Source organism: Hemitrygon akajei, chromosome 25, assembly GCF_048418815.1.
Source record: "Hemitrygon akajei chromosome 25, sHemAka1.3, whole genome shotgun sequence".
Taxonomy (NCBI): domain Eukaryota; kingdom Metazoa; phylum Chordata; class Chondrichthyes; order Myliobatiformes; family Dasyatidae; genus Hemitrygon; species Hemitrygon akajei.
The window spans coordinates 8281062-8296672 of record NC_133148.1 but is presented as its reverse complement, the minus strand read 5'-3'; the positions used below and the strand labels follow the sequence as shown (position 1 = coordinate 8296672).

At 41.0% G+C, this 15611-nt stretch overlaps 1 protein-coding gene across 5 annotated transcripts in view; it reads left to right on the top strand.

Moving 5' to 3' along the window:
- LOC140716364 (metastasis-associated protein MTA1-like) overlaps positions 1 to 14523 on the top strand; it is a 172590-nt gene extending 158067 nt beyond the window's left edge. For all 5 annotated transcript variants that reach the window (XM_073029028.1, XM_073029029.1, XM_073029027.1 and 2 more), the window contains one exon: positions 8509 to 14523. In XM_073029028.1, coding sequence (XP_072885129.1) covers positions 8509 to 8659 — 151 coding nt within the window. In that variant the 3' untranslated portion in view covers positions 8660 to 14523. The remainder of the gene's footprint in view (positions 1 to 8508) is intronic.
- The last annotated feature ends 1088 nt before the right edge of the window (positions 14524 to 15611 follow it).

Genomic DNA, 15611 nt, shown 5'->3' with positions numbered 1-15611 from the left:
ATATTTACTTTGATTTGTACTCCAGGGAGCACGAAGCACAGAATCAAATATCACTGTGATGATTGTATGCTCTAGTATCAATTGTTTGGTGACAATAAAATAAAGTAAGGTTTTTTACTCAGAGAGTGGTTGGTGCATGGAATGCACTGCCTGAATCAGAGGTGGAGGCAGACACACTAGTAAAATTTAAGAGACTACTAGACAGGTATATGGAGGAATTTAAGGTGGAGGGTTATATGGGAGGCAGGGTTTAAGAGTCGGCATAACATTGTGGGCCGAAGACCCTGTACTGTGCTGTATTGTTCTATGTTCTATATTCTTTTGGGTGCCATGTCTCACAAATAAATTGTGATGATGGTAATGAAAATGAGGAGATTTTATGCAGTTACTCAAGGTGAAGAAATTTAGTCATGATGAAATGTTTGTCAGGCTGGAATTGTTTTCTTTGCAAAAAGAGACAAAGACAATGGCAGGAAGAGCAGTACTTTCTCTTAAGGTTATTTATTGTTGGGTGATCATAGATTTAAGATAATTGATAGCATTAGAAAGGAGAAGAAAAATATTTTTTTAAATTACCAAAGTATGTTAAGGTTCTGTAACTCATTGCCTTGACCAAGTTTGTGATGTACCTGGAGGAACAGTTGATATGTTGTAACCTGCAAGATGACAAATTAGGAGCTAGAAATTGAATTTAGACCAGTTTGGTAGTGCATGGATATGATGAACTAAACGACTACCCTTCTGTGTTTTTGGTTTCTATGATTCTGTGAAAGACAAAGCATGATTTTGAGATCTTGCAACAGGTAAAGCTTAGTGATCTGTGGAAAATAGCAGGAGCATATGGTGTTTAATTTTAAGTGTGAGGATGTAAGGAGTAAATAAGATGTAGAGTTTCAAAATCTAATTCTGAGGGTGGAACTTAAGGCTTTAAATATAAACAGGATTTCCTTAAAGGTACAAATAGGCAAAAAATGTCATTAGTCCAGAAATTAGAGGAAATGTGAAAGAGGGCTCCATCACCTGGTAGTTCAATTGAATTGGAAGCGAGAGGAGACAACTCACAGGTCCGTGAATGAAACTTAAAAAGGAATGTTTGCGTGCTTTTGGCATTTTTCTGATGGTCCATTTGAATAGGGAACGAGAGTGGAGGCAACTCAGGTCTGTCTAATGAGATTTAAAAAGGAGCATTCACAGACTTTTAGCATTTTCTGGTGGCTCAATCAAATCAAGATTCATTAACAAGGGTAAATAAAAATAAGGTAGGGACAAACAGAGTGGCCATTGTGTGAGTGAACAGGTGTTAGAGTAAGGAAGTTTTGGCACATTAGGTTTCGGTTTCTTCATTCTTCGTCTGTTAGTGCAGTGAGAATGGCTCCAGGAGTTTTGTTGTGTTCTTTGTGTGAGGTGTGGGAATTCTGGGAGACATCCAGTCTCCTGCTTAGCCACATCTGCACCAGTGAACAGAGCTGCAGCTCCTCAGGGAACGTGTTAAAGGAACTGGAGCTGCAGCTCAGTGATCTTCAGCTCATAAAGGAAGCTCAGGAGATGTTAGATCGGAGCTACAGAGTGGTAATTGCAACTATGTTGCAGGTGGCAGGTACTTGGGTGACTGTCAGGAGAGGGAAAGGAAATGGACAGCCAGTGCAGGGTACTCCTGTGGCCATTTCCCGTATACAGCTTTGGATACTGTTGGGGAAGGGGTGACTACCTACTGGGGAAAGCCTGGATCGATGGAGACACTCAAATGGTATATTGCCTCCCAAGTGCCGGGGTCAGAGACATCGTAGATTGCTTCCATGGCATTCTGAAGGGTGTGGGTGAGCAACCAGAATTCTTGGTACATATTGGCATAGGTAGACAAGCTGAGAAGGTCCTGAAGAGGAAATTTAGGGAGCTAGGTAGAAAGCTGAGAAACAGGACCCCCAGGGTAGTAATCTCTGGATTGGTGCCAGTACCACATGCCGTAGGATGAATGCGTAGCTGAGGAACTGGTTTCTGATTTCAGATTTCTGCAACATTGGAATCTCTTCTGGGGAAGATGTGACCTGTACAAAAGGGATGGGTTACACCTGAACCTGAGGAGGAGCAATATCCTTGTGGGCAGGTTTGCTAGAACTGTTTGAGGTGGGTGTTAAACCAGGAGTTCCCAACTTTTTTATGCCATGGACCTAGCATTAACTGAGTGGCCCTTGGACCTCAGATTGAGAACCTCTAATTAGGCAGGGAGGGGAGGGGTGGGGTGGGAAACAGTGGTAGGGCTAAAAACGGGGTAGTACGTATACAAGCAGAGACAGTGTGTGGTGAGAATGTCAGGAAGGAGACGCTGATGATAGGGCAAAATTGCAGTCAGTGGGATGAGTTGCAGCATAACGGGGACAAAATCAAAAGGGGTGGTGAATACAGACTGAAGGTGCTTTGTTTAAATGTACGAAGTATACGGAAGAAGGTAAATGACCTTGTCATGCAGTTAGAGATTGGCAGGTGTGATGATGTGGGGATCGCTGAGTTGTGGCTGAAAGAAGATTATGGTTGGGAGGTTAACAAAAAGACAGGGAAATAGGCGGGGGTGGGAGGGGTGGCATGGCTCTGGCTCTGTTGGTAAAAAAATGAAATAAAATCCTTAGAGATGACACGATCAGAAGATGTAGAAGTCGTGGGTAGAGTTAGGAATTGCAAGGGTAAAAAGACCCTGATGTATGAATGTATGGACATCTGAACAATAGCCAGAAAATATTGTATGTACCACTTACAATGGGAGATAGAAATTGGCAAAACGGCAATATTATAATGGTCATGCGGGATTTCAATATGCAGTTAGATTGGGAAAATCAGGTAGGTACTGATTTTGGATCCCAAGAGAGAGAATTTGTAGAGTGCCTACAAGATGGCTTTTTAAAGCAGCTTGTCGTTGGATTGGATATTTTATAATGAACCGGATTTGATTGAGGAGCTTGAGGTAAAGGAACTCTAAGGAGGCAGTGGTCATAATATGATAGTATTCACCCTATAATTTGAAAGGAAGAAGCTAAAGTCAAATGTATCAGTACAGTCGGCCCACTTTATCCGCGAGTTCCGCATGCACAAATTCAACCAACCGCGAATCGAGAAAACCCAGAAGTGCTCTTCCAGCACTTGTTGTTTGAGCATGTACAGACTTTTTTTCTTGTCATTATTCCCTAAACAATGCAGTATAACAACTATTTTACATAGCATTTATATTGTATTAGGTATTATGAGTAATCTAGAGATGATTTAGAGTATACAGGAGGATGTGCGTGGGTTATTGGGATCAAGAAAAATTGGAAGTTCTCTTACTAAGTAAGTCGGAACAGGTACATCCGGTAATATTTAGAGCCAGTTAGTCAAACGTTTGTCTTAGTATATAGTATTTATTTTACCTTTCTATGCATATAAAACATTTAAGAACGTATGTTTCCGTGCCCGGCTGGGAACAGAAGTTCAGAGTTCGATCCAGTGACAGACTGCTCCCGAGCACGCTCTCCACCGTGCCGGGTTGATGTGGAGGATCAAAAACCCAAAACCCCAAAACCCAATAATTAAGTCACTGTGTTGCTTAGTAATAATTGTAGCTTTCACTGGGGCAGGGCCTTTCTCACTCTATCCTTTAAATTGTTCTGATCATTGACCAACGTAGCCTAACACTTTTCCAATGACGATGGCGTTTCACCTCTTTCTGATCGCTTTATTATTTCCACTTTATTTTCAATCGTGATTATTTTCATGAACAGAAACACTGCGGATTCAGAGCTCTGCCGCCGAGTCCTAATGTCCACCGCATTGAGACAGTTTAAATAAGGTCTGGGGTTGCGCTGGGTCCTAAGGTCCACCGCACTGAGACAGTTTAAATAAGGTCTGGGGTTGCGCTGGGTCCTAAGGTCCACCGCACTGAGACAGTTTAAATAAGGTCTGGGGTTGCGCTGGGTCCTAAGGTTCACCGCATTGAGACAGTTTAAATAAGGTCTGGGGTTGCGCTGGGTCCTAAGGTCCACCGCATTGAGACAGGTTGAATAAGGGACTTGAGCATCCGCAGTTTTTTGGTATCCACGAGGGGTCCTGGAACCAATCCCTTGCAGATAAGGAGGGCCAACTGTATTACAGTAGAGTAAAGGGAATTATAGAGGCAGGAGAAAGGAGCTGACCAAAGTTAATTGGAAGAGCTGACAGCAATAGCTGGAGTTTCTTGGAGCAATTCGGAAGTCACAGGATAGATGTGTCCCAAAGAAGAAGTATTCTAAAAGCAGGATTGTGCAACCGTGGCTGACAAGAGAAGTCAAAACCAACATAAAAGCCTAAGGGCATATAATAGAGCAAAAATTAGTGGGAAGTTAGAAGATTGGGAAGCTTTTAAGAAACAACAGAAGGCAACTAAAAAATCATGAGGGCAAAGATGAAAAATGAAGGTAAGCTAGCCAATAATATCAAAAGAGGATACCTAAAATATTTTAGATGTGAAAAGAGTAAAAGAGAGATGAGAGTGGATCACTGTGAAAGACACCAGCAATATGCCAGAAGTTTGAGAGTGTCAGGGGAAAGAAGTGAGTGTAGTTGCTATTATAAGAGAGAAAGGCACGTGGGAATCTGAACAGTCTGAAGGTAGATTAGTCATCTTGTCCAGATGGGCTGCACAACAGGATTCTGAACGAGGTGGCTGAAGAGATTGTGGAGGCATTCGTAATGATCTTTCAAGAATCACTAGATTCTGGCATGTTCCTGGAGTACTGGAAATTTGCAAATGTCACTTCACTCTTCAAGGGAGGCAGGCAGAAGAAAGGAAATTATAGACCAGTTAGCCTGACCTCAGGAGTCAATTGTTAAGGATGATGTTTTGGGGTACTTTGAGGCACATGATAAAAGAGTCCAGAGTCAGTATGATTTCCTTAAGGGAAAATCTTGCCTGACAAATCTGTTGGAATTCTTTGAGGAAATAACAAGCAGGATAGTGGATGTGGTGTACTTGGAGTGTTAGTAGACCTTTAACAAAATGCCACACATGAGGCTGCTTCATAAGATGAGAGCCCATGTTATTATGGGAAAGATATGGACAGAGAATTGGCTGATTGCCAGGAGGGAATAAAGGGAGCCTTTCCTACCAGTGACTAGTGGTGTTCCACAGGGGTCTGTGTTCGAACTGATTCTTTTTGCATTGATTGTCAATTGATGGCTTTGATAGGTGGAGGGGCAGATAGCTGCAGGGAGGCTGTAGTGGCAAAAGGAATACAGTGTAGTGAAATGTATGCTCATGCACTTGGGTAGAAGGAATAAAAGAATAGACTATTTTCTAAATGGAGAGAAAATTCACATTTCCAAGGTACAGAAGGGACTTGGGAGTCCATGCAGGATTCCTGAAAGGTTTACTTGCGGGTTGAGTCAGTACTGAGGAACGCAATTGCAATTTTAGCATTAATTTTGAGCGGACTAGAATATAAAAGCAAAGGTGTAATGCTGAGACTTTATATGGCACTGGTGAGGCCTCATTTGGAGTATTGTGAGCAGATTTGGGCCCCTTATCTAAGGAAGAGTGTGCTGACATTGAAGAGAGTTCAAAGGAGATTCACGAAAATGATTCCAGGAATGATGGGCTTTTGATGGATCTGGGCCTGTACTTGCTGGAATTCAGAAGAATGAGGAGGGATCTCATTGAAACCTATTCAATGTTGAAAGACCTAGATGGAGTGGATATGGACAGAATGTTTCTAGAATGGAGATGAGGAGCCCAGAGGGTGGTGAAACTGTGGAATTCATAACCACAGGTGGCTGTGGCGGCCAGGTTATTGAATATATATAAAGCGGAGGTTGATAGATTCTTGATAAGTGAGGGTGTGAAAGGTTATGGGAGAATACAAGAGAATGGGTTTGAGAGGGAAATGGATCAGCTGTGATCAAATGGCAGAGCTGACTCTATGGTCAAATGGCCTAATTCTGCTGCTATGCCTTTAAGTCTTGTAAACCACAGCAGGGGGGAAGCCTTATTTCCAGAAAAGAAAGGATATTTCAGATTGCTTGGAATGGAAGTCTTCATCTTGAGAGCTGATGAGGAGGAGAAACTAAGAAAGTGATAGCATCCTTTCAAGAGACAGGTTTGAAAGAAGCTTAAAGCTCTTGGCCTCAATACCTCCTTCTGCAACTGGATCCTCGATTTACTCACTTCAGTCAGTTTGGATTGGCAAAAGCAACTCCTCCACAATCTCCATCAACACAGATGCATCACTAGACTTAATGCCTACCTCCACTCTACTCACTTTATACTTGTGACTGCGAGTACAGCTCCAGTGTCATATATAACTTTGCTGATGACACCCCTGTTGTTCACCCAATCAAGGGTGGTTCAAAGGTGGTTATAGATCAGCATATATGAGAGTGATTGGTAAATCTGGCTGAGTGGTGCCACAACACCCTTGTCACTCAATGTTTCAGGAGGAGCAAACCAGGGGTCCATGAGCCAGTTCTCATTGAGTGATCAGAGATGGAGAGGGTCATCAACGTTCAGTTCCTTGATGCATTCATTTCAGAGGATCTGTCTTGGGCCCAGCATGTTAGAAAGCAAGGCAGCACCTCTACTACCTTAATGTGCTGAAAAAGGCACAACAGCGCCTCTTTCACCTGAGACAGGTGAAGAAGTTTGGTATGGCCCCTCCTAAATTCTAAGAATAGGAGCATGATTGAGAGCATCCTGACTGGCTGCATCACTGCTTAATATGGGAAATGTACTTCCCTTAATCGCAGGATTCTGCAGAGAGTGGTGCGGACAGCCCAGCGTATCTGTAGTTGTGAACTTTCCACTATTTAGGACATTTATAAAGACAGGTGTGTAAAAAGGGACCGAAGGATCATTGGGGACCTGAGTGATCCCAACCACAACTGTTCCAGCTGCTACCATCCGGGAAATGGTACCGCAGCATTAAAGCCAGGACCAACAGGCTCCGAGACAGCTTCTTCCACCAGGCCATCAGATTGCTTAATTCCTGTTGATACAATTGTATTTCTATATTATATTGACTATCCTGTTGTACGTATTATTTATTATAAGTTATTATAATTGCACTTTGGACATTTGAACGGAGATGTAATGTAAAGATTTTTACTCATGTATTTGAAGGATGTAAGTAATAAAGTCAATTCAATTCAATTTGCAAAGATTTAGAATAACATCTAAACATTGACACACTCTATAGATGTGTGGTGGAGAGTACTGGTTGCATCACAACCTGCTATAGAAACAACAATGCCCTTAAATGGAAAATCTTACTAAAAGTAGTAGATATGGCCCAATCCATCATGGATAAAGCCCTCCCCACCATTGAGTACATCTTTATGCAGTGCGGTCACAGGAAAGCAGCATCCATCATCAAAGGTCCCCACCATCTTAGTCATGCTCTCTTCTCATTGCTGGCATCAGGAAGAAGGTGCAGGAGCTTCAGGACACACACCACCAGGTTCAGGAACAGTTATTACCCTTCAACCATCAGGCTCTTGAACCAGAGAGGATAACTTCACTCAACTTATCACTGAATTGTTCCCACAAATGGTCTCACTTTCAAGGACTCTTCATCTCATTCACTCAATATTTATTGGTTATTTATTTTTTTATTATTGATATTATGATTTCTTTCTTTTTGTATTTACACAGATTGTCATTATTTGCACTCTGGTTGTGTGTCAATCCTGTTGAATCCAGTCTTTCTTTCATTCTATTGTGTTTCTTGGATTTATTGTGAATGCCTGCAAGAAAATAAATTTCAGGGTTGTGTATGGTGACATATATATACTTGATAATAAATTTACTTTGAACTTTAAAGTGTAGTCAAGGTAGTTGTAGGAGTTAGTGGATGTGCAAAAATTGACAAAATCTGCACGAGTGCAAGTGGTCTTACCAGTACAGTGTAAGTATAAATACTGAATTCTTGCCCACATTGTTTCCTGAACACCTTGTCAATATAGAATGTGCCTCGAATAACAGACCAGTGTTAATCACAGTGTTATGAAAAGAACACTTGAGAGGAGAGCAGGGTAGAGTAACCTCTACCCTGCTCTCCTCTCGTGTTCTTTTCATAAAACTACTAGAGCTTGCAGAGTCAGAATTTAAACCTAGCATCATCTGTAAGGAGTCTGAATGTCCTCCTTGTTGAGTGCTGGTGCCCCAGTTTCTTCCTACAGAGCAAACACATACTGGTTAGTAGGTGAGTTGGTCATTGTAAATTGTCTTGTAATTAGGCTAGGGTTTAATCAGGGAGCTGTTGCTGGGTGGCATGGCTCAAAGGGCTGGTGGGGCCTATTCCATGCTTTATGTCAAAACAAAATTTAAAAAATTAGCCAAGAAACTGTACCTTTATTTCCAAATGAGAAAACAAAAAGTGGTGTTAAAGGTATTTGAAATGAGACAAAATCTCTGCATTCATAGCTTTATAGTTAATGTCTGACAATGTACAATTTTGTGCACTAGCATTTTTATGCAAGGAGTCTTACTTAATGTTTTTCTCTCAAAACTAGGAAAGTACGCAAGTTGTTGGGCCCAGTTGATATGAAGAGAGCAGCGCGCCAACCCTACAGGCAGATTCTCATCCAACAAGGACGTGCGTCTTCTGCGTCACAGCAGCCCAGGCAGCCCATGAATGAAGAGCCAATCATCATTGAGGATTAATGCCAAGCACAGTTTTAAATAAAGCAAGAGACTGTAGTCCCTGTTATACTTGAACCTTCAGTACGCATGAAGTAGAGCTCCTGAACTAGACTCCGAATCAAGTGCTTGTCAGCCTCGCGTTTAAGATCAAATTGAAGGATTATTATTTGAGTTAGATTTCCAGTATCCCTGCGGAATGGATGATGGCAGTGGATGAACATTGACTGGTGGCTACAGTTACAGGCAGCTCCAACAGCTCCTCTGCATTCACCATTGTCCTCAAGAAGTGGAGCTGCCAGGTGATGTTATTTGCGAACCTGAATGGCCTGTGGTTCTCTTTGTTCTTCGAACTAGCCTCTGCTCCAGTTTGTGCTGCTGTGGGGCCAGAACAGTGTGGTTGTCTTTGGTTTGGCAAAAGGTTTTTTAAGAAAAAGAAAAGGAAAGAAAAAAAAACATAAGAATTCCTTTTATTTTGAGAATTGTCTGTAATAGTTTAAGGAGGTGCCGTTTATCCTCAGTTTAAGAAGCAAGTTTTGTTTTTATGGACGGGTTGGCGTGCAGTTAATGCAGTGCATTGTTTTTGCATGTTACACTGTATATTGTATCCTTGATCCCATTTAAAATGGTGCCGTTTTCCAATGGAGCAGAAGAGGAAAAAAAACTTTCTTAAAGACTTTTTTTCATGTATGACCTTGAATCTTTTCATCACTTGAGATTCGTTATTGCAAGTTTCACAGTGAATAATTATGTACAAAATATTTTTCCATGTTTCTGACTTGGGTTGTGTTTGAAGCACCCTGATTTTCACAGTGAGATATATTACTACTACAAGGTTCAATAGTTTAGTGTGCTGATATGTACATACACTGCAATTGTAGTTGGTAAGTTAGTGTTATTCAGTCATTCCATAGGATTCAGGGGAGGGGCAGGGGTGTAAAGTTTTACTGATTCTCTCTTTGTTACAGCATAAGGTAGTACAGCGCCTGCTGGAGGCAACTTGGGACAGTGCCCATCGCAGAACATTCAAATGAAGGTCATCCTCAGCCATTCACAAATAAAGCATCAAATGAAATACTACAAGTTATTTTCTTTTAATCCAACCTCTTATTTGTTTAACTGTTGTTCTATTGTTTTGATCTGACAAGTGTAGTACTGTGCCTTTTCAGCATCTCTGTGAGCTCTTGCACCATAGAGGTTGTACATTCTGACAGTCAGTGAAAAAAACATTTTCTCACATAGTTGGGTAGCAAGAGATTAATAGTGTAGCATTAATTTTCACTTTGATCCAAGCATGATTTGCAACTTGCTAAGAGCTGCACATTCTTCCACTGCTTCACACTGGTGCTCTTCTGATGATGCTGAGTTTCTGGGGAATAGCACTCAACAGGTTGACCCTTGCTGAGTCATTTTCTGCAGTTGCTGACATTCCTAAAAGTACCAACTCTTGAATTGCAGGAGCTGATGGTGAAGTTGATAATGGATTTTTTTTATATCTGGCAAATTTGAGCTTGAGACATTGTCACAAACATTCAGAAGTTTATTTCAGTTTAAATGACAGAAGAAGAGCCAGTGTAGAACTTTTACTCATGCTCATCTTCAGTCTTCTCAGTTTGGGTGTAACTCACTCCGTTTTTGATTGCTTCCAGCTGTACTAATCCAGTGGTGCCTGCAATCTATAGCTCTTCAGACACCATGTGATGCTAGTGTCTGACAAATCCTCAGGATGTAATAACCTATCTAAATATCTTAGTCTTTTTATACCTGTGCTTCCAGGACACAGAGGCTGGTGTTTAAGATTAGTGAGGCATAAAATGTATTGGTCACTTTCAAAAAAAAAATCATGATTGCTGAATGTAAAATGTATGTCGCCAAGGCAGGAAAGTAGATGCTGCTTTAAATAGAAGAGTTTATTAGCAGAGCTAATATAAAGGCTAGCTATTAATTGCATCTCTAAAAGTTGCCATAGATGCCTAAAATAATCATATTGCACTGTTTTAAAATCAGAGACGAAGCCACTCTAATCCCCTTTCCCAATAGAAATCAGAGGATTTAAAAGGTCTGCTAGCTCTCTTTGCTTGTCCATTTTGTGGACAGTTCTGATTTGAGCATTTACCCCTGCAATCAGCTGTTTACATGTCCTGACATGATTTGGGGAAGTCCAAAACCAATTTAGAATTTCAGAAATGCCTTTCAATCTCAATTCCTACAGAAATTACCTATCTGCTTCTTGCATGCAAGAATTTGGTTCCTTTTTGATATTGCCTCAATCTGTCTTTGACATGTATTCTGCTTACCGGTTGCTTTTTTATATGCTTTGGTATGGCATCAGATGCTTTCAAGTTATCTTGTCAAAAGATTGGATGTTGTTTGGAGGAGGGCTTTGCTTATTCACCCCCACCCCCCCCTCATGACCATGTATCAGATGACAGTAAATGTCCTCATTGTTTTGTATGGGCACGGACACAGCTATCCCTAGAAACTGACCAGTTAACTATTCTTAGCTGTGCTCGCTTGTTCTTAAACATTGAAGTTGTTTCCTTTACCTCACTATGTTATGTTGAATTACTACTTGTGGTGTACTCTAACTTTTGAATCCTTAATTCTGGCTTGGTCAGTTCCTGCTTTCTCAGTTTCCAGGTCATATTGTGATCGTTACATTCCTGTAAAATATATAATAATGCTTATCTCTGGGTTGATTGGAATGGTCAATGTAACCTTTGCAATCGATTGTTGTGAAGTAGTCTCTTTTACTCTAACCAATTCCTATGAACAATTAATACTGAAAACTGAGGAAGGAAGTTCGGTTACCATGTTGAGAAATTAACATTTGATAACTTTGAATGTTGAAAGCAGCAAATTGTTAGTCTGGAACAAAGATTCAAAATTGTTTAATGCCATTTCCTGTACGCAAGTGTAAGGAAAATGAAATAATAATTCCTCCGGATCTGATGCAGCAGGAAAAAAAACACAAAAGTAAAGAACACAATAATAATAATAATAAAAACACAATAAATATAAATCCATAAGATAGCTTATATACATTGATTGTATGTCCATAAAGTGATACTAGCTGTGCATAAGGTGACTGATGGGTAAATAATAAAGTTGTGGTGAAGTTAGAGGGTGGAGTTGCTGATCACCCTTCCTGCTTTTGAGTCTGATGGTCCTAACATGGATGCTATGTAGCCTGGTCAAGAGAGTGGAAGAACAGTCCATGAGCAAGGTGGGTGGGATCCTTCATGATGTTACTGGCTCTTTTCCGGCAGCTTTCTGTATATATGTCCTAACTGTCAGGTAGGCTGGTGCCGATGATGTGTTGGCATCATTCAGTTAAATAACTGAAGTTGTTAGGAAACTTTAAACTCCACTTCTATGAAGTACCTTTTTATTCAGTCCTACTTCTTAGCAGCTTGTGATTAGTAAACATTTGCAGTCTGTTCTTACCTAATTTCATGCTTCTTTATGAAGAAAAGCTAATCTGTAGGGTGCCCAATAAACTGTCATCTCTATAAGGATATTGTGTGTCAATATTCAGAGGCAGAGCTTGAAGCCATTGTTGAAACATTGAAGAAAAATGGGCTTACACTGGAATAAACATCTATCAACCTGTCCTTGCTTTACGATAATGCTCCTTTCACAAGCTCCTAGAAAAAATGAACTATAGCAGGTTAGGGAAACCACTAAATGTAGACACAAGAAGTACAACAGATGCTGTAAGTCTAGAGCAATACACACAATGTGCTGGAGGAGCTCAGCAGGCCAGGTAGCATCTCTGGGTGGGAACAAACTGTCTGACCTGCTGAGCTCCTCCATCACATTGTGTGTATAACCACCAAATGTAACTTCCCCATTAACTTATGGAAATCTCAGTATTGAGAACTTTGAGTCTGCTCACTGGGAACAGATGGAAGCCCAGAGGAAAAGGCCACTTTCTACCCCACTAATGACAGAATCTGTAAGTCCTATTTTGGCCATATCAGTCATGCAACACAGACTGCTTAAAGATTTAATTAGATTTTAAGTGCTCCAAAGCCAGTAAGGATCTACTTCATAAAACTGTAACAGCAATTAATAGCTCACATTACATAAACACATCTTAACAAATAGTTATTTTGCTACCATTCAACAGTCAATAAATTGTTCTATGTTGTTATGTATGGTGCACCCATGGTTCATCCCATCAACCTTCATTTCACCCTTCTCATATTTACTTAGTTTCATTTTAAATGAAACTTCAGTTTCTCAGGGTCAAGGTCAATTTGCTTCCATGCTACTTAGAATGTGGAAACATGCAGGAGTACAGTAGAGAAAGGTAGAAACAAAGTATAAATACAAAATATTCTGCAGATTCTGGGAATCTTGAGCAACACACAAAATTCTGCAGGAATTCAGCAGGTCAGGCAGCATCAATGGAAGGGTATACAAGTCGATATTTTGAGCAGAGTCCTGAGGAAGGGTCTTGGCCTGAAACATGACTGTTTATTCTCCTCCGTAGATGCTGCCTGGCCTGCTGTATTCCTCCAGCATTCTGTGTGAAGCACAAAGTAGATTTTAAATGTTAAGAGCGTGAAAGATGTTGGTGTTCAGAAGGCTAGTGTGTAGGCCTCTGTTAGTCTTGATACACCATGGATTTGCGCCTTGGAAAGTTTCCAGGGTGCAAGCCTGGGCAAGGTTTATTTTTATGGAAGACCGGCAGTTGCCCATGGTGGCGTGGGAGTATTTCTCCCCTCTCCACGCCACCAATGTTGTCCAAGGGAAGGGTGTGCTGGTACAGAAATGCTGACATTCTAGCCCCATGCTTAATTACTGAGTATATTCAAAACATAAATGAAGATTAGCAAGGATTAGTACAAGAAAGTGGGGTGAAGTTAAGTGTTTGCAAGTTCCAATGCTACAAGCACACTGCTAAACTGGAGGGAACATTATAAAGAAAATTGGTTTCAAAATTGAAATATCCATTAGAAGATCTCAAACAAAAATTATTACTTGATTAATATTGTTATTCTTCACATATTTAGTTGGATGGCTCATGTGTAGAATGTTTTATTTAAATTTAAAAGTCATGTATGTTGGACCTGTGTTTGTATAAATATTTCACATGAAGTACCAATTTCTGATGAATGGTTTGTGTTAGAATACCCTTCATAACTTTTGATAAAGTCCCACATAGGAGATTAGTGGGCAAAATTAGGGCACATGATATTGGGAGCAGAGTACTGACATGGAATGAAAATTGGCTGGCTGACAGGAAACAAAGAGTAGTGATTAACGGGTCCCTTTTGGAATGGCAGGCTGTGACCAGTGGGGTACCGCAAGGTTTGGTACTGGGACCGCAGCTGTTTACAATATACATTAATGATTTAGACGAAGGGATTAAAAGTAACATTAGCAAATTTGCTGATGACACAAAGCTGAGTGGCAGTGTGAAATGTCAGGAGGATGTTATGAGAATGCAGGGTGACTTGGACAGGTTGGGTGAGTGGGCAAATGTTTGGCAGATGCAGTTTAATGTGGATAAATGTGAGGTTATCCACTTTGGTGGCAAGAACAGGAAGGCAGATTACTATCTAAATGGAGTCGTTAGGAAAAGGGGAAGTACAACGAGATCTAGGTGTTCTGGTACATCAGTCAATGAAAGCAAGCAGGCAGTGAAGAAAGCTAATGGCATGCTGGCTTTTATAACAAGAGGAATTGAGTATAGGAGTAAACATAAGAGATAGGAGCAGGAGTAGGCCAATCAGCCCCTCAAGCCTGCTCCGCCATTCAACAAGATCATGGCTGATCCAATCTTAACTCTAGTTTTCACCGAATCCCACAAGGCAACAGGGCACCATGCCGCCCATTTTATTTTATTATTCATCCTGCCCAAACCCATGTGATCACCCGGGGGAAAAAAAACAACGAGTTGCCAATTGAGGAGAAAAAATCTGGAAAATTCCTCTCCGACCCATCCAGGCTATCGAAAACTGGTCCAGGAGATCACATGGCTGATCTAAACCTAGCCTCATGTCCACTTACATGCTCGCTCACCGTATCCCCTAATGCCATTTTTATCCAGGAAAATGTCTATCTCCGTTTTGAATTTATTGAGTGTCCTTCTGCAGCTGTACAGGGCCCTGGTGAGACCCCACCTGGAGTACTGTGTGCAGTTTTGGTCTCCAAATTTGAGGAAGGACATTCTTGCTATTGAAGGAGTGCAGCGTAGGTTCACAAGGTTAATTCCCGGAATGGCGGGACTGTCATATGTTGAAAGATTGGAGTGACTGGGCTTGTATACACTGGAATTTAGAAGGATGAGAGGGGATCTGATTGAAACATATAAGATTATTAAGGGATTGGACACACTGGAGGCAGGAAGCATGTTCCCACTGATGGGTGAGTCCAGAACTAGAGGCCACAGTTTAAGAATAAGGGGTAGGCCATTTAGAACAGAGATGCGGAAAAACTTTTACACCCAGAGAGTGGTGGATATGTGGAATGCTCTGCCCCAGAAGGCAGTGGAGTCCAAGTCTCTGGATGCATTCAAGAGAGGGTTAGATAGAGCTCTTATAGATAGCAGAGTCAAGGGATATGGGGAGAGGGCAGGAACAGGGTACTGATTTTGTATGATAAGCCATGATCACAGTGAATGGCGGTGCTGGCTAGAAGGGCCGAATGGCCTACTCCTGCACCTACTGTTTATTGTCTATAACTCCCCACATTCCTCACTGCCATATGTCAGGCTTTATGATTCAGTCATACACTTTGATCACAGGATGTGTCCATTTACTGCTATGGGTTCCTGATTCTTGAATTAAGAGTGAGCACTGTCACTTAATTAATCTCATCACATACATTAATCTCATTTGTTTTCTTTATAAGTCAGAAACCTCCCAAAGAGATTCAGATTTCTGAAAGCTCCAAATTCAAAGTAAGTTTACTATTACAATATGGTGTTTATAGAAAAAAAGCAATCAAATTTAAGAAAAGCTAT